Source organism: Hyperolius riggenbachi, chromosome 7 (assembly GCF_040937935.1).
Source record: "Hyperolius riggenbachi isolate aHypRig1 chromosome 7, aHypRig1.pri, whole genome shotgun sequence".
Taxonomy (NCBI): Eukaryota; Metazoa; Chordata; class Amphibia; order Anura; family Hyperoliidae; genus Hyperolius; species Hyperolius riggenbachi.
The window spans coordinates 242,088,344-242,107,585 of NC_090652.1; the positions used below are offsets into that span (position 1 = coordinate 242,088,344).

The 19,242-nt window shown below is 44.2% G+C and overlaps 1 protein-coding gene across 1 annotated transcript in view; it reads left to right on the forward strand.

Moving 5' to 3' along the window:
• The window catches only part of SESTD1 (SEC14 and spectrin domain containing 1), a 203,110-nt gene that overhangs the window by 129,891 nt on the left and 53,977 nt on the right, over positions 1 to 19,242 (forward strand). Inside the window, exons 6-8 of the mRNA XM_068245429.1 lie at positions 10,237 to 10,350; positions 12,288 to 12,385; positions 17,690 to 17,745. Coding sequence (XP_068101530.1) covers positions 10,237 to 10,350; positions 12,288 to 12,385; positions 17,690 to 17,745 — 268 coding nt within the window. The remainder of the gene's footprint in view (positions 1 to 10,236; positions 10,351 to 12,287; positions 12,386 to 17,689; positions 17,746 to 19,242) is intronic.

The window sequence follows — 19,242 nt, forward strand, 5'->3', positions numbered from 1 at the left end:
AGAATCTGCTGATACTGAGTGGAATCCATTTGTCCCTCAACTTTGACAAGATTCCCAGTCCCTGCACTAGCTATTCAGCCCCACACCATGATGGAACCACAACCAGATTTTACTGTAGGTAGCAGGTGTTTTTCTTGGAATGCTGGGGTTTTTTTCCTCCATGCATAACGCCCCTTGTTATGCCCAAATAACTGAACAGTCCACAGCACCTTATTCCAAAATGAAGCTGGCATGTCCAAATGTGTTTTAGCATACCTCAAGCGGCTCTATCTGTGCTGTGGGCTTCCTTTGCATCACTCTCACATACAGCATCTCCTTGTGTAAAGTGTAAAGATGATGTTGCAGGTCTTTGGTGCTGGTCTGTGGGTTGACTCTGTTCTCACCATTCGTCGCTTCTGTCTATCCTATAATTTTCTTGGTCTGCCACTTCGAGCCTTAACTTGAAGTGAGCCTGTGGTCTTCCATTTCCTCAATATGTTCCTAACTGTGGAAACCGACAGCTGAAATCTCTGAGTCTCTGAGACAGCTTTCTGCATCCTTATCCTAAACCATGTTGGTGAACAATCTTTGTCTTCAGGTCATTTGAGAGTTGTTTTAAGACCCCTATGTTGCTACTCTTCATAGAAAATTAAGAGGAGGGAAACTTACAATCGACCCCCTTAAATACTTTCTCATCATTGAATTCACCTGTGTATGTAGGTCAGGGGTCACTGAGCTTACCAAGCAAATTTGAGTTCCAAAAATTAGTTCTAAAGGTTTTGGAATCAATAAAATGACAACCGTGCCAACATTTATGCACCTGCCTAATTTTATTTAACCACCCTGGCGTTTGATTGTTTTGCGGCGCTCGGACGCTGGTGGGTTTTTTCACTTTATTTTCTTTTTCTTTTTTTTATCATGTAGCTAGCCTAGCGCTAACTACATGATTCCCCCCTCCCTGCGGCATCCCTCCCACCCCTCCAATCGCTGCCGGCGATCATACCCATCAGGAAATCCCGCTCTGAACGGGATTTCTTGTTAGGGTTTCCCTCGTCGCCATGGCGACGATCGGAATGATGTCATGACGTCAGGGGGGGTCCCGATCCACCCCTTAGCGCAGCCTGGCGGTGATTGGCCAGGCTGTGCAATGGGTCGGGGGGGCCCTCTTTCGCGGCACGGATCGGCGGCGATCGAGTGAAACGCGCAGCTAGCAAAGTGCTAGCTGCGTGTTTTAAAAAAAAAATTGTCAAAGACCCACCAGGGGCTGAGCAATCCACTGCGGCGGTAATGGACGAGCTGAGCTCGTCCATACCGCTAAGGTGGTTAAACAATTATTGCGCACTTTCTGTAAATCCAATAAACTTAATTTCACTTCTCAAATATCACTGTGTGTGTCTCCTATATGATATATTTAAGTGACCTTTTTTATCGGAACAACCAAGATTTATACAGGAAAATTACGATGATTAACAAGGTTGCCCAAACTTTCGCATGCCACTGTATCTCAGAAAAAAACACATACATAAGTAGATAAATACTTGCTCTACTTACATAACATATGTATTGCACTGTCCACATTTTGATATTAGTGATTTTTCTATAGTTTAAAAAAAAATCCTTTTCCATTTTAACTGGGTCTATCTTGAAGCCAATCCTGACATAATTTTCCTCCTTTACTCTGTGTATCATTGCCTGCCCCCTCCCAGGCTGCAAACACTCCCACCCAGCTTAGTGTAGAAAGTGCATTGTCTCAGCATGAGAAATATTGGCCAATCAGAGAGGAAAAGTGGTGTGGGAGGGGAGAACTGGAGGGGAAGAGGCTTCAGCCTATCCGGCTGCGTTAGTTATGTCTGACGGGAAAGTAAAGAAGAAAAAAAAGAAAACCCAGCATGCCCTGCAACTTCCTTTCTGCAGCACATGTACCAAATAAGAGCCAGACAAACTGGGGAATGATGTTCTATGGAGAAGAAAAGTAAGACTGATTTTTGACTTGGATTTCCTGGTTAGCATCCTTATTACTTTACCACATAAAAATAATCGATTTTTGATTTTATGCTTGACAGTTACACTTTAACCACTTAAGTACCAGCGGTCTCTGCCACCTTAAAGGGAAGGTTCAGGGACTGTATAAAAAAAATAAAAATCCAAATCCACTTACCTGGGGCTTCCTCCAGCCCGTGGCAGGCAGGAGGTGCCTTCGGCGCCGCTCCCGGTGGTCTCCGGTGGTGAGCCCGACCTGGCCAGGCCGGCTGCCAGGTCGGGCTTCTTCTGCACTCCAAAGGGCGTGTCACTTGTGCGCCGTGACGTCATCGGATGTCCTCCGGGCTGTACTGCGCAGGCTCAGTACTACTGAGCCTGCGCAGTACAACCCGGAGGACGTCCGATGGTACAATACCGACGGAATCCCGACAAATCGCCGCACATACCTGCCATCACCGCCGCACGCTGGGATCCTCCTGACATCCACTCTGCCGTCTCTATGACGGCAGAGTCATGTAAGCCGGTCAGGAGCCGCTTTCATTGGCTCCTGACCGTGTCTATTAATGTAAGCCTATGGGAGCGGCTTACATTGATAGACACAGCTAGGAGCCAATGAAATCGTTTCCTGACCGGCTTACATGGCTCTGCCGTCATAGAGACAGACAGAGCAAGTGAGCTGCGGCGAGAGACGTTGGGATTTAGTGACGAGATCGGCGGGGAGCGACGGAAACGGCAGATGCGCGCTGCGGCAGTGTTTGAAATCTACGCCCTGCCAACCAGGTAACCACCAAAACAGGGCGTAGATTTCAATCACCATGGTCCTTGAGTAGTTAAGGAAGGTAAAACACAAGGAGGATAATCACAATTTTAGGGGGGAGGAAATGCTGATTAGCTGCCATCTGATTATGTATAAATAATGACTCAAGCATAGCTCTGCATACAGAGAGCTGTAAAACAGACCAGTAAGTTGATTAAACAGTTCATCAGCAATTGCTCACAGCTGCAATTTGTAACTTGATGATAGGCTGATTTTAAAGCGAGCCAATTACTGAAATGTATGAACTCATCAGCCACCTTTTATCTGTTGGTGAGCGTTTATCAGCCACTTAATTATCTGATTCACCACTACATGCAAAGTAACACGCCCTGTTACATTGTCATTGGAACACTTGTATTGTAAATTGATTTCCACCCTTATGACGGATTCTGGGCAGCAGCTCAGTATAGAGAAGATTTAATAATAAAGCGATGGCTTTATTTAGTGGGTTTTTTATGCAGCCTATAACGAATTGTTGATGGTTAACAGACTCCGGGCTAGTTCCTTTGGAATGTCCGTGATGTATATATACAAGACGAAAATTATCCGCCACATAAAATAGGTCAAGTTGGCTGCCGTTTGAACTATTCGATTCCTTTAAACTCTCTAATCCTATTAGTTTGAGTCATGGCACGGAGTATATTTATTTACTGCTCCCGTCCAACCTGCTTTCATGGATATAAGCCGATTCCAATGCAGGCTTCCTGAAGCGGCAGGATAATTTTAAGTTTTTGCAGCGACTGATGGCAAGATCAGAAATTGACAGTGAATTCCTGCTGCAGCTTCTCTGATGGCTTTGCTGTGTTTTCAAAAAGATCACAATTTTATTATTACATCAAATCAAACGAGTCAAGCATTGCTGTGCTAACATGCCAGACACAAACCCCTGTTAAGTCAAAGAGGATCTAAACTCTTCCACAGGAGAGAAGGAAAACATAGGGACACTCAGCCTGTTTGTATTTATAGAAAACTGCCTGTCTAATTCTCCCTTATCTGCTAGTAATGAGCCAGTGTAATTTGAGCTCTCAGCTCCGTCTGATCTGTGGTGAAGTTTGTGCTGTTTAGACAGGCTATATGTAAACACGGGGGTTAACCATTTCTGTGCTCCCATGGAACTAGGAAGTAACTACACTGCAGTAGGAGTTTTGTGTGCAGTAACAGACATTTTTTCTGTAAAGGTTATTAGGCTGTTTCTTATCTTTTAGAGCAGAGAGGAGGTCCTGGGTTTAGGTCCGCTTATAAGTCCAAATAAGTAATAATCTTTATGTAGTATGGCAGAACCGCTAATCTATTTCAATACTGTTAAGCTGTGCTAAAGTAGCCACTTATCTATAATGTATAATTATCGATCTGGTCACGTGATCACGGAACCCCTGCTCTTCATTCAAATGATGCCATCTTGGAGGTGGGTGGGGTTTTATGTCCCATGAACCTTTGCAGTGTTAACTGCTTTCTGTGGCAACAGTGGACGGACGGAGATACTTGATACTGCACAGTGCATGCAATTTTGCTAGTTCAATTATGGGTGGGTGGGTGGAGCCAAATGTGTGCCAGACTAGGGTAAACTCTGCCCATTTGGGACAACATTTTTTCCTCATGGCTCTCCATGGTGTCTGGAGTGTGCAGAGGACTCTAAGGTAAGATTACATTCGGCAGTAATTATTTTGAGGGTAAGTCATGCGCACAGCAACGATAGCGAACATCAGGCTAATGCAGTACTGTAATGCCAGAAATGTACAGCATTCTGTTAAAGCGGCATCTTTGATTTCCATTAGGGGACTTCTCCCCAGAGACAAATTATAATTTTTGCCAGGTGTTGCACATCACTAAGAAATAAAGCAATCTGTAGGCACAGTTTAATAGTGCCAGGACTATGGCATGTTACCACATTGAGTATTATTTAGTATTCATATAGCATCGACATCCCCCGCAGCGCTGTACAAAGTATATTGTTTTGTCACTTAACTGTCCCTCAGAGCGGGGTCTTTTTGTAACCCCCTAGCAAAGCCCTCTGGGGCGACTAATGTTGGGTATTGGAGGTGCCATGCAACTTTATGAACACTCTAACTGGCTATAAGACTGTAGATGTCAAGGGGTATTGGCATAAGCTACTCTTAGGAGGTTGTGCAATACCCTGAATTATACTGGAGAAAACTCCAGTTTTTATGCAGCAATGCTAGGCTGGTGTCCTGAGTTGACAAGCAGCACCAGAAGCGCCTGTGTTACAGCACTAATTGTATATAATAGTGGATATAGTGAGCATTGTCTTTATACTTTAATACATTCCTAATAAAAATAATATATTTTAACTCCATGCAAATAGGGCATTTCCTTTGGATTGTGTGTTTGCTTTTATTTTCCCTTGTACCTATTCAGAGTGTTTGTACTCCCCTCACTATTGCAAGATAATTGGCTAGAGTTCTCCTTTAAACTGAAGCCGAGGCAAGAGTAGAAATGGAGGCTACCATATTTCCTTTTAAACAATACCAGTTGCCCGCCAATCCTGTTGATCTTCTGGCATCAGTAGAGTCTGGGTCACAACCCTGAAACAAGCATACAGCTAAGCCAGTCAGACTTTAGTCAGAGCACTTGATCTGCATGCTTGTTTAGGGTCTATGGATAGAAGTATTAGAGACCAGGATCAGGGGGACAGCCAGGCAACTTGCATTGTTTAACCCATTAGCATCTTCAAATGAAATATTTCATTTGAAGATGCATCACTGATTTTAACTTCCGCTGGCAGAACTCGTTGTTCTTGATTGAAGTCATGCAGAGCAGGGAGCGGCTTCTCCTCTTCATCCACCCGTGGCACTGCACTCCCAGCATCCTCTTCTGACTGCTAATCACGTTATTACATGCGATCGGGGCTCAAGAGAATAGTGTCAGCAATGCAGCACCACCCAGTGGTGGAAGAGAGGGTAATGGAAGAGTCTCTTTCATCTCTTACATCAACCTTCTTCCGCCTGCGGGTGGAACTGCACCTCTGACACTACCTTTTATATCCAGATCACATGTGATCGGAAGTCAGAAGATTATGTCAGGAGTGCAGCGGCGTAGGTGGATTAAGAGGAGAAGCCAGTCCAGTGTCCAAAACCGGTAACTAAAAAAGTTCCCTGCGCCGCTCTGCATACCCTGCCTAGCCTGCCAGGCTGGGGAAAGCACCCTTCCCCAGCCGCAGGACAAATTTTACCCTGTGGCTGCTAATATGGTAAAAGGAAATAAATATGGCAGCCTCTATATCACGCTCACTCTCAGGCCCCATCAAGAAACTTGCTCTGGCCTTGGAAATTTGTGTAGTACAGTCCCTGCGCCTCTGTAATTGGTTAGGGAAGCTGTCAGTTAGTTTCAGAGCCATGCTTGCCTTGCACACAGAAAAACAAGATTTGCATATCAGTTTTCAGTGCACTTGACCTTTAAATCATTTTTCATCTGGATGGAATAACTTACGTTTGCCTTCCTAGTGCGGCTTTTCTTCATCTCACTGGTCTAATTTTGTTGACCTACTCTTGGCAATTATTTTGCCTGCCATTTGTATCTGTAGATCAAACATGTAAATATTTCTTCATGGTGGGAAAAAAAAAGAATTATCAGTCTAGGGCAGCCCACAGAGTCACTGAAACCTACCAAGCTGTGAAAGTATGAAATTAATTTGAATTTAGATGATATTTTCTGCGAATGAAGAATCGGCCTCCCATCCATATCCAATATTGTGGTTTTAATCAAATTCCATGGCTGACAGCCAGAGATTTCTTAAACTGAAATATTTATGCATTGTGACACTCACTGTTCAAGTTTAGAGATCCTAAAACCAACATATTAGCTTTATAGCCGGCATGTTAACCCACTGGTCTAAATGTCCCTGCACTAAGCCGGGGAAAGGCCATCCTTAATGCTGTAGGTTTATCCCTCTTATAAATACCGTAATAAGAACTAAAAACAGATGGTGCTGGAGCTAATCACACAGTTCATGCATGTCTGTGAAATATTTTGCCTGCCAAAGACTTGTAATTGTGTCCACTCAGTGTTGGGATTTACCAACCTTGCAGCATACGGCACATTCAAACAGCTGACTCTCATTTTTATTACCATGCATTTATATGGTGCTGACACTTTCACAGTGCTTTACACTGAATAATTCACTGTACTAAAGATGGCCATACACTTAAAGGGATACTGTAAGGGGGTCGGGGGAAAACGAGTTGAACTTACCTGGGGCTTCTAATGGTCTTCCGCAGACGTCCTGTGCCCATACAGCCATTCACCGGTGCTCCAGCCCCGCCTCCAATTCGCTTCTGGAATTTCAGACTTTAAAGTCTGAAAACCACTGCGCCTGCGTTGCCGTGTCCTCGTTCCCGCTGATGTCACCAGGAGCGTACTGCACAGGCCCAGTATGGTCTGTGCCTGCGCAGTATGCTCCTGGTGACATCAGCGGAAGCGAGGACAGGGCAACGCAGGCGCAGTGGTTTTCCGACTTTAAAGTCTGAAATTCCAGAAGTGAACCGGAGGCTGGGCCGGAGCATCGGTAAGCAGCTGCGCGGGTACAGGATGTCTGTGGGGGACCATTAGAAGCCACGGGTTAAGTTCAACTAATTTTCCCCCGACCCCCCTTACAGTATCCCTTTAAGGTAGCCATACATCTGGCGACTTGGCGGCCGGTCCATTATCCGTTTTTATACTTTATCATCAAATCGGATGAAAAGCAGTGCATGTCCAATCGGTGATGCTGGTCGCATGTATCGATCGGGCATGCTGGAAGATGTCGGGACGCTGTGGTTGATTGGGCGCACGACAGTAACGGCGAGCGGTATCGGGACAAGCAACGAACCCGCGATGCTGTCTCCCTAATGTTAAATGTGCCCCCCGGTGCCCACTGTAATATACGTTACCTGTCCATGTCCACCACTGTCCCCAAGTATCCAAAGGAGGAGTCCGCACACAGACGCAGCAAAAGTGCAAATTTATTGCTCCATCATACACTTACAATGTTCATTTGGCTGGGTGGCCGACGATCGTTTCGGGGCCTTTGAGGGGTGCCCGTTATCAAGGCATAGGCAGAAAAGCATATACCTGAATATGCCTTGATAAATGGGACACCTCAAAGGCCCCGAAACGATCGTCGGCCACCCAGCCAGATGAACATTGTATGTGTATGATGGAGCAATAAATCTGCACTTTTGCGGCTTAAAAGTCTGTCTCCTTTGGATACTTTTGATGCTGCCTAGGAGTCCTGCACCAGCAGTTGCACTACAAGGTGTGCGTCCCTTTTCTTTCCACCACTGTCACCAGGTGCCATCCTCCAGCCACATACACACGACCCCACGTGGGAGCGCGTGACGTCACACGCTCCCACCTGTATACCGGCAACCAAGTGGGGGGGGTGTATGAATGCGGATTGCAGACAGAGTCTGAGGTGGGGGCCCCAAGCCCCCCCCTTCCCCGCTCTCTGCTATGCCCCCATAAATCACAGCAAATCACAGCCGCGCTGTCGACACGCAGCGGGCTGTGTTTACCTATGTAGTGTCACTCTCGCCACTCCCCCTGCCTCCTGCATAGCTCCTGTCCCCGCCTGCGTCCCTTCCCTGCCCGCTGATTGGAGGGAAGGGACGCAGGCGGGGACCGGAGCTATGCAGGAGGCGGGGCAGCGGCTAGAGTGACACTACATAGGTAAACACAGCCCACTGCGACACACTGCGTGTCGACAGCACGGCTGTAATTTATGGGGGCATAGCAGAGTGCAGGGGGGACACTACATAGCAACAGAGGCTGGGCTGTATAGGCAGACCCAGCCTCTGTGTGCGGATATCATTCTTAGAAACCACCTCCGGTTCTCTTTAAGTGTCCCTCCAAAAAGCTTAAAATCCATTGTCCTTACCATACTGTAGATCCTGTTTGGGGAAGGCAGCTCTCCTTCCAGTATGTTTTGGGGATCTGGGAGGAAACTGGGAGTATCCGGGGGAAACCTACTAAAACAAGGGATAACATGGCAGAGGGGCATGTGCAGTAGGTGGATACTTAAAGCAAGATCCTTTCTACAAACAATACATACAAGGCCGTTTTTAGGCACAGGCAAACCAGACCTATGCCTGCGGTGACACCTGAAGGCGGGGCATCAGAGTTATTTTTGGCACACTGTGCTTTATTGAATTCCTAAACATAACTGCTAGTTCTGTTAGGAAAGGGTTGGACAGTAATTTTAAAGAGGAACTGTAGTGAAAATAGCATAATGCATACAATTGTTTATTGTTTATAATTCTTTATAGATTTAGTCAGTGTTTTCCCATTTCCTCTCGCTGATTTACATTCTGAAATGTATCACTGGTGGTAACATCTTTAGCTCTGCCATTGGATTTGTACGGAATGTTTGTTACTGAGAGTTCTAGGCACAGAGGGAGATGCTGCTTGCTTGGCAGTTGGAAAAAGCAATTTTTCCCACAATGCAACAAGGTTCACAGACAGCAAACTGTCCGGTAGGGGTTTCACCACAATGGCTTAATTTCACGAAGCAGTTTAGACTAGTCTACAGATAGCTTTTAGTCTACTGATGGTTTGCTGTAATGTTTTAGACCTGGTCTAACATTCAGTAATTACACAATTTACAAAGGCAAACGAGGAGTAGCCACTCCCACTTTTTCTGACAGAGATTAGACCAGCGGATTTCTTGTTGGTAAAGTAATTCTGTGAGGTATTTTAGATGAGGATGGAACCTTTTGAATTAATTATGCAGGAGTTTAATTGCATGCTGAGGAGAGCTCATCAAGAGAGAAGTATGTCAGTCATAGCTACTGGTTTGTGAATTGTATCTTTTGATAATTTCCCCTTGCTTTACCCACCTAATTGCCAAATGGTTTAGACCGGGTCTAAAACATTTGGTAATAGTGAATTCCCCCTTGATGCAACTGACCAAACCATCAGTAGACTAAAAACCATCAGTAGACGAGTCTTAAAAATTGGGTTAGGTCTGACAACCAGGCGCACACCCGCTGCACACGCACATGCCCCACCCCTCCTGGCCCCTGCAAGCCGCGTCTCCTTAGTGTCTCTGCGGCCCTCACTGCACATGTGCACAACAAAAAAGGACACATACAGGGACATGGGACGCAGAGACACTTGCTTCTTATTAGGTAGGATTAAACCATAATTATTTAGCTTTGGTCTCTATTGATTGTCATAACTTTTGGATTTCCAACAACATTCCAACCTGTAAAGACCAGACTATACATAAATAGTGTAATGATACTATAAAGTGACTACACACCCCTCATAAGTTATAAGAAGGTTTTCTCACCTGGCAATCTTCATTGTTATGAGCATCGCCTTTGCAGCTAAACCCTCCCTTTCTATCGGGCCACAGTACCTAATCAGCACCCATTTTGCCAAAGAGCCACCAGGCAGCCAAATTACCTGCTTCGGTTTCCTTTTTTAGCAATGGAATGTATGCCTTATTTTACTATTCGTTACAGGTGATACTGGTCTCTGGAAACAAGCTGACGCGATACATAGAACCTTCCCAGCTCACTGAAGAGTTCGGAGGAAGCCTTACCTATGATCACATGGACTGGCTGAACAAAAGGCTAGTAAGTAATGGACTGGAAGGTTTTCTCCCACTAATGCCTCCTCTTGCTAGAACCAACAAATTGATTAATAATGAAACTTGATTGACATTGTAAACTCAGCTCTTCATTTTCAAATTGGATTAAATGACAATTTAAAGGGATACTGTAGGGGGGTCGGGGGAAAATGAGTTGAACTTACCTGGGACTTCTAATGGTCCCCCGCAGACATCCTGTGCCCGTGCAGCCACTCACCGATGCTCCGGCCCCGCCTCCTGCTCACTTCTGGAATTTCAGACTTTAAAGTCTGAAAACCACTGCGCCTGCGTTGCCGTGTCCTCGCTCCCACTGATGTCACCAGGAACTTACGGCGCAGGCACAGACCATACTGGGTATGCGCAATACCCTCCTGGTGACATCAGCGGCAGTTAGAACACGGCAACGCAGGCGCAGTGGTTTTCAGACTTTAAAGTCTGAAATTCCAGAAGTGAACCGGAGGCGGGGCCGGAGCATTGGGAAGTGGCTGCGCGGGCACAGGATGTCTGTGGGAGACCATTACAAGCCCCGGGTAACTTTAACTCATTTTCCCCTGACCCCCCTACAGTATCCCTTTAAAGTGGACCCACGCACAAGAATTTTACTTTGCTTAAATCATCAGGTTGCAGCATTAGCTATGTGATTAATGTGAGTAACATAAATACATCAGCATTGAACACCTAATGCACTATCTGCAGTGTTCACCTATACCGCTATGGGGTTTTAAAATGATATTGTAATGAGAGGGATATGAAGGCTGCTGTATTCATTTCCTTTTAAACAATTCTGATGACCTATCTGTCCTTAAAATCCTCTGCACTTTTTTTTTTAATATGTACTGTATGTCATGAGGGTAAATTGCAAATAAGGGCTTGTACGTACTGATATAGAATAAAGAAACGCAACACAAAAATATACACCTTTATTTCCAAGTAAGATATTGTCACCATACATTGTACTAGGGATATCATTTAAATGTTAAAATGGGGAAATAAAATGTGTGGGTTTTATCAAAATGGGAAAATAAAATGTATGGGTTTTATCTACAGTTGCACATTTTTGAGCAAACTATAATGGCTTATTCCCTTTAAAATGCATATAAAATAATATAATTCTTAGCAAAAAGTACCACCCAACGAAAGCCTAAAATCTATAGAAAGAATCTCTCCACTGATGCCGAACCTACACAACTCCGTAGTCTGGCTGTAGCCTGGGACAGATACATTATCCCCATAGGCTATATAGGGAAATGCAACTGCCTGCCCTGGATTATCGTGGACTGCACAGAAGTGAGGTCTGCTAACTGCAATGGAACCCACAGATCTGTTGCAGCGTGACAAGCAGGGATGATCTCCAAGCCTCGCTGCCGTCACTTCCTCCTTCCGGGTTGAAAGAGGAAGTGACGGCAGCGAGGCTTAGAACGCTGCTATTAGGACGCATAAACCTATATGGAGTTGGGGGGAGGATGCACATTTATGGGTAAATAACCCTTCCTATCCCGCAGCTCAGCTGCTGTCATTAATCTTCATTTGAATCACGAGTAATCACTCGAGATTACCAGTGATTAATGTTGGAGATCATCCCTAAAGTATAAACGGCTCCTACTTATAAGCCATTCACTGTGGAGCGGAAAACGGACAAAAAGTTCTTCACTTGAGTGGGAACAGAGCCTAATAGTTGTATGCTGGCATGTGTGTCTCAGGATTGTTTACTTATCAGACATGAAAAAGTAGGCAACTCTTCAGTATCTGTGCCAGGCTTTATATTCCGCATCTGGCCCTAAAAGTTTGTGGTACATCACGGATAAGTCTAATCTTCAGTCACAATGAGCGGCACATATTGTAGAATACATTCATTCATTTTGTACTCATTCTAGTCCTGATGTGTTTAATGTGTTTCATTTTTTTTTTAATACTGCATTTCAGGTATTTGAGAAGTTCACAAAAGAATCAACATCACTGCTGGACGAACTCGCTGTTATCAACAATGGGAGCGATAAGGGAAATCAGAATGAGAAAGACAGGTTGGTGAAACAAACTGATTGTACTCTCCTAGTCCTGTTCAGCACTATCATCATGAAGCCATTATTAGAAGCCGTGTGCGCTGTCTGCCTCTTTGTCTGCTGTACGAAAAGCGTTCACAGACAATCACACCGCCGGTAATGAAATGCGTTTCTCTGCCGAGCTCAGGGGACTTCATCCTGCTGAGGCTGGCCTAGACTGAAAAAAGGCAGTTTATTTGATTTTAAAAATGTTGTTTTTCAAAATGATGGCGAGATAGAATGGCAAATACTGCCATTAGTTATGCATTTGGAAGATACAAGGTTCCTTGACAGTAATGGCTTCGCTAGTCAGTAATTTTAAGCTATATAGACCTCTTTCATTTCGTAATTCTCATCCATGGTAATCGCATCGGCCAAGATTCTAGCATGTGTATGGTGGCCCCATGACAGACGAGTCTATTGTGCTCATACATGGTTGCACCGCCTGGAGTCCTTCCTCCCCTCCCCATACAACAGTATACACTGGTAGACTATAGCCAAGCAGCGTGTCTGTAAAGCACTTGTTTCCTGCAGTGTCCTAAAACAAATCTACAGTTTTTACACATATTCCATGTTATGGCTGTGCTGCCTTCCAAAGTTTGGAGACATTGGAATACTTTGCCTGATACCATTGTTGTGCCTGCAGCAGATAGCTGAATGGTGTGTCTGTGCTCAGGAACTACACTGACCTCATCATTGTGATTGGGGCGATGCATGCTTACTAACTTAGACTTTTGGCTGTGGATTGCAATAAAGCTCCACACAGGTACAAGGCATGTCGCCTGGAGGAGGTTGGGATCCGATCCCTCTGGTGATGCTAGAAACATGTTCTGTTGCTTTGTGGGAGAGACAACAGAGCAGCATGGGAGTGACGTCACATAGTAGACGGGTGAGTGGGATGGACAATGCTCTTGGCCAACGATCGGCCAAATCACTCCAACAGGCTCAATGCTGGCACAGGCATTGGGGGCTGCTATACATGCTAGATTTTCAGCAGACGCAGCTATTGACCAGGAAATCAGAAAATATACTAACAGGAACCGCATCACAGACAGGCAACAAGAATAAGTAGGGACAGTATTGGCAAAGTCCATAATTGTATTTTTTTTTATTATTTGAAGGTTTTGGAAAGCAATTATTTTATCTTTAACATGAAATCTGTTAAAGGCAGGAGTAGCACCAGTTATTTTGTATGGATGGGATTCCGCTTTAAAATGAATACTGGAGAGTAGCTAAATAACGTGACATAATTTAGCGATGAGAGTGCGAATGAGGATGCGTGCGGCAGGGCTGAGCAGGCGCAGTGGCCCTCGACTTGCAAGTCGGCAATACTGAAAGTTAGCCGCGGTGGGGGATCAGAGGATCATTCAGAGATGGCACGGGAAGGCTGGCAGAAGGCCCAGGTAAGTGAAATATATATTTTTTTTAAAAACATATTTCAGGTCCGCTTTAAGTTTTTTCGTCAGGCATGTTTCATAACCGGATCAGAACCATGTTCTGAATCATGCCTGAAGACGAAACAAAGTTTAGACAGCTTGCAAATAAATCTTGTACAGTTAAAGGTATCACCTGAACAACTTTTGTAGTTAATCTTCGGATTCTCTCCATGACTAATACATGACCACACACAACTCAGATTGTTGAATCATCTTGGACCCTGTGCTTTCTAATTGTTGCCTATGATATTGATATTGGTTTAGGTTGGTACGGGCAATATATTTGGTTGATATCTCATAATTATTGTATGCTATTGAATCTAAATTTAGCTTGGATGAGGTTTTAAGCCAATAATATCTGTAACCTTATAGTGTGAATAGCTGGGAAGTGATACTCTGCTGTTCTCGGTTGCCACACTGTACCTGTGATTGGACATAATCTCTGTTATGTCATGTGATCTCCCTAAATCGCACAGTAAACTGCATTGTGTTATGTCGCTTCAGGCTTGATTCTTTGTTCTAAATAAAGGAAGGGAACCGTTTAAGACAAAGTGTCCCCTTTGTTGCATGAAACTTAACACTGGGAAAGGATGTAAGGACAGGAAGTCTCATATTCTAACTTCTACTGTCCTAATGTGCCAAGGCAGATCATATATAATGTGTAACAAAACACTCTTCTGCGGGGCTCCGGACCAACCTGCATAGCAGCTTCCTGAGAGGTCCAAGATTTGCCACCCCACAAAAAGAAATCTGCAGGGCATGCTGGGTTGTCATTTTTTGCTTCTCTACTTCCCCTCAGACTTAACTATTGCAGCCTGATTGGCTAAAGCCTCTTTCCCTCCTGTTTTCCCCTCCCACCTCTCTGTTCCTCTCTCATTGGCCAATATTTCTCATGCTGAGACAATGCACTTTCTATAGTAAAGGGCAGGCAAATCAGGCAGAGGAGAGTAAGGGAGAAAATTACATCAGGATTGGCTTCAAAATAGCCACCCTTAAAGAGAACCCGAGGTGGGGTTCTGACAATGCTATCTGCACACAGAGGCTGGGTCTGCTTATATTGCCCAGCCTCTGTTGCTATTTCAATCCTCCCTAAGTTCTCCCCGCGCTCTGCTGTCCCACATAAATCACAGCAACGCTGTCGACACGCAGCAGGTTGCAGCGGGCTGTGTTTACCTCTGTACTGTCAGTCTTGCCACTCCCCCGCCTCCTGCATAGCTCCGGTCCCCGCCCGCATCCCTTCCCTCCCCGCTGATTGGAGGGAAGGGATGCGGGCAGTGGGCGGAGCTATTCAGGAGGCGGGGGAGCGGCGAGAGTGACACCTGCAGATGTAAGCACAGCCTGCTGCGTGTCAACAGCGTGGCTGTGATTTATGGGGGCCAGCAGAGCGCAGGGGGAACTGTATAGCAACAGAGGCTGGGCAGTAGAGGCAGACCCAGCCTCTGTGTGCAGATAGCATTGTCAGAACCCCACCTCAGGGTTTTTTTCTAAGATAGTATAGCTGACAGCTCCTCTTTAAGGAACTACAATGCATTGCAGGAGTCTGACAGCCTTAGTCATGATTCATAAAGGCAAATGCATTGTGGAACTTGTAGTTCCTTAACAGCTGGAGAGCCACATTTTCCTATCACTGCCCTAGGTAAGTTACATAATTCTATGCTTATCTTACATAGCTTTGCCTTGAGCCAGGTGTTCATTGGAGACATTAGAAGAGACGTGATTCTATTTTAACCACTGTACAGCGTTAATAAAATGTGAATGGTTGGTGATATTAACTTCCTATTTGTGGCACATTAGTATATGTGAGGGGGGAAACTTTTCAAGATGGGTGGTGACTATGGTGGCCATTTTGAAGTCTGGCCCACGACGACCAATCCACTTCCCAGGTAACTGTTCATCTAGGAATGCTCGGACCTGACACCCATAATGTGGTGGTGCACCATCTTGCTGGAAAAACTCAGGGAACGTGCCAGCTTCAGTGCATAAAGAAGGAAACACATCATCCTGTAGCAATTTCACATATCCAGTGGCCTTGAGGTTTCCATTGATGAAGAATGGCCCCACTATCTTTGTACCCCATATACCACACCGTACCATCAATTTTTTTGTTCCAACAGACTTGGAGGGATCTATCCAATGTGGGTTAGTGTCAGACCAATAGCGGTGGTTTTGTTTGCTAACTTACCCATTCACATAAAAGTTTGCCTCATCACTGAAGAAAATCTTCTGTGTAAACTGAGGGTCCTGTTCCAATTTTTGTTTTGTCCATTCTGCAAATTCAGTGCGCCGATCTGGGTCATCCTCGTTGAGATGCTGCAGTAGCTGGAGTTTGTAAAAGTTCCATTTGTGAGTAGCTAGCTAATATCCGCCGAAGAGATGTTCGACTAATGCCACACTCCAGTGACATGCGGCGAGTGCTACGCTTTGGGCTCTTGCTGAATGAATCTAGGACAGCCACTGATGTTTCTTCATTAGTGACATATTTCATGCGTCCACATTTTGGCAAATCCAACACTGGACCAGTCTCCCAAAACTTGGCAAGCTGTTTGCTAACTGTAGCATGGGAGATGGGTGGTCTCGTAGGCTGTCTTGCATTGAAATCTGCTGCAATGACCCAGTTACTGCGTTCACCAGACATCAACACAATTTCTATCCACTCCTCACGTGTTAATCTCGGTGACATGTCAATGGTCAGCGCTGCGTAATATGTTGGCGCTTTATTTTATAAATAAATAAATAATGGCTGTAAACAAAGAGAAACTTGTAAATAACTCATGAAAGAATAAAGTTACGTTAAAACCAAGCACACCATTGTTTTTCTTGTGAAATTCCCAATAAGTTTGATGTCACATGACCCTCTTCCTATTGAAAAAACAAAAGTTGGATTCAAAATGACAGACTTCAAATGGCCGCCATTGTCACCACCCATCGAAAAGTCCCCCCCCTCACATATACTAATGTGCCACAAACAGGAAGTTAATATCTCCAACCATTCCCATTTTATTAAGGTGTATAGATATAAATGACCCACCCTGTATATTATAATCTAATCCCAGTTGTGTAGAAGAAAACCTAAACTGTTGAGTTGTAAAACCAATATGCGGGAAAAATTAACCCTCCCAAGTCTGACTGCAGCTCTAGTGCTTTGAGTCCACCAGGAGAAAAGCATGATATAAATGACATTTGTCTTTTTTCTTTGTCTTAATTTTTCTGGTCTTACCTATGGTTTAGTTATTTTTTTAAATGCTTAAGACGAACAAATGTAAGGATATCTTCTTTTACTTTACAAAAAATGCAGCAGTTTCTCTAAAATGTTAAATAAAGTTCGTCTTCTTGGTACTACCCGGTGGACCAATGAGAATCCTCTCTGAGGGGAAGGCCTTCTATTGGCTTATTTCAGTCCAGTGGGGAGCCCCAGCAGTATGATTCTGTTGGCATACATTTAAACTTTCCATGGCCAAAATTCGGCGCAGGGTGAAAACGAAAGACAGCTCACCCTGCGTCTTAATTACCTTGTTTTTTTTTCTAACTTAAGCTCCAGCAATCACTGGTGCCCAAATTAGTCACTGAGAGCTGCTAAAGATATAATTCTCATTACGGCCTATGGTTGCATCCAAATCATAGATGCAGCTCTACACCAAAATTGGCTGTCTGGTTCTGGCGGGAGCTCCTATTGGTATTGTGGCGCTTGTACCTGGGGACGAGAGAAGTGGCAACCCAAGAGGTTTAAATGGCGGTGTAAAACAGATACACTGAACAGCCTAGTGAGAATGGACACTGTCTGTTGTAGATTATGTATCATTTTAGGATATAAATAATGTGCTTTTTTTATTTTATTTTTTTTTATTTTAAGGTCAATGGATTTCAATTACCTCCCCTCTGTTGATCCTGAAACTGTGCTGCAGACAGGTAAGATGTGTTCTAGTCTCATGTGAGCTGTAGCATAGAGTTTGCCATCTTGTCGACCTTGTTCAAAAGTCATGAAACCATATTTATGATGGTAGTAATATCACTCTAAGAGCATTTGATGATGATTATAGAAAAATCAAGAAACAACTGGTACAAAAAGCCCAAAGTGTGTAAAACTATTACAAATGATGGCAAGATTCACGTAACCCATTAAAAAAAATGAGATAAATATTGATGCTTGATTGACAATCCAGTTAATTTGTGTCCTGTAATATATAATCTATAATAAATAGTATATAATAAACCTGAGGAAGGGAGGACACTACTTAAAAAAACTTGTCTGGAACTGCTCTTAGAAGGTAAGTGATACTCTTTTAAGTATTTGTAATTGTTTACACACTTTGGGGTTGATTCACTATAACAAATAGCATGCCTTATCAGAGTTAACATGTTTTATCAGAGTTAGCGTGCCTTATCGGAGTAGTACAGTGAGCACTACGAACTTGTGCCTGCTAATTGGCAATGAGAGCTCCACTCGTCCTGCCCTGAGCCCCTGCAGGTCCAATCACTTTCAAGGATGTTATCCCCACACTTTGTTTGGCCAAATAGGCTGCCTGTCACTTGACAGGACATTTGACAGGCAGTCTATTGGGCCAATTAAAGTGCGGGGATAATGTCCTTTAAAGTGATTGGACCCGCAGAGGCTCAGGGTAGGACAAGTGGAGCTCTCGTCATTGCCAATTAGCAGGCATACGTTCGTAGCGCTCGCTATGCTACTCTGAAAGGCATGTTAACTCTGATAAGGCATGCCATTTGTTATAGTGAAGCAATCCCTTTGTGTTCTTCTAAACCAGGTTTGCTGGTATTAAGACCTCCTTCTAAGGTGGGAGGTCTTGATGGCTTCCACCATTGGAAATGGCAGATTTTGTACCTGAATGGAGCTGGGGTCAGATTCTCCATCTGCCCAAACAGTGGGGTTGTCTTTGCAGCAATCAAGGTCTGTAAGTAATTTACTGTATCTCCTTTGAATATCTCCAGTTGTGAAATATGTACTATTCTACTGATGCTCTGTTAAGCCTTCACTAGTTTTTCACCTAACAATTCTCACTCTCTATAATGATATAAAGTTGATGCTACATAAGAATTCATTCAATTATGGAAAAAATTGTCGCATAGTTTTCCAAATATTTAAAATCTAGTTTGTTCATTTGTATGAGCACAATCAAAGTTCACCAAGAGCACGCTTTCACAATTAACAAAATCACAGCCAGAATAAACAAGTACTTTTTGTCAGTGTTAGAATCAGTAAAAAACAGCACAGTAGTATTCTTGGGCACCCAGTGCTTGATACGGTGCTGCCAACAATCTGAATAACTGGAGACTTACCAGAAGTTGTCAACCCAAGTTATAAGGTTGCAACAATCACACAGGAAATAGTAGCGTCTCATCGGGAATGTTATCAGGTCACCCTTCTCATATCACAAGACAATATTGACA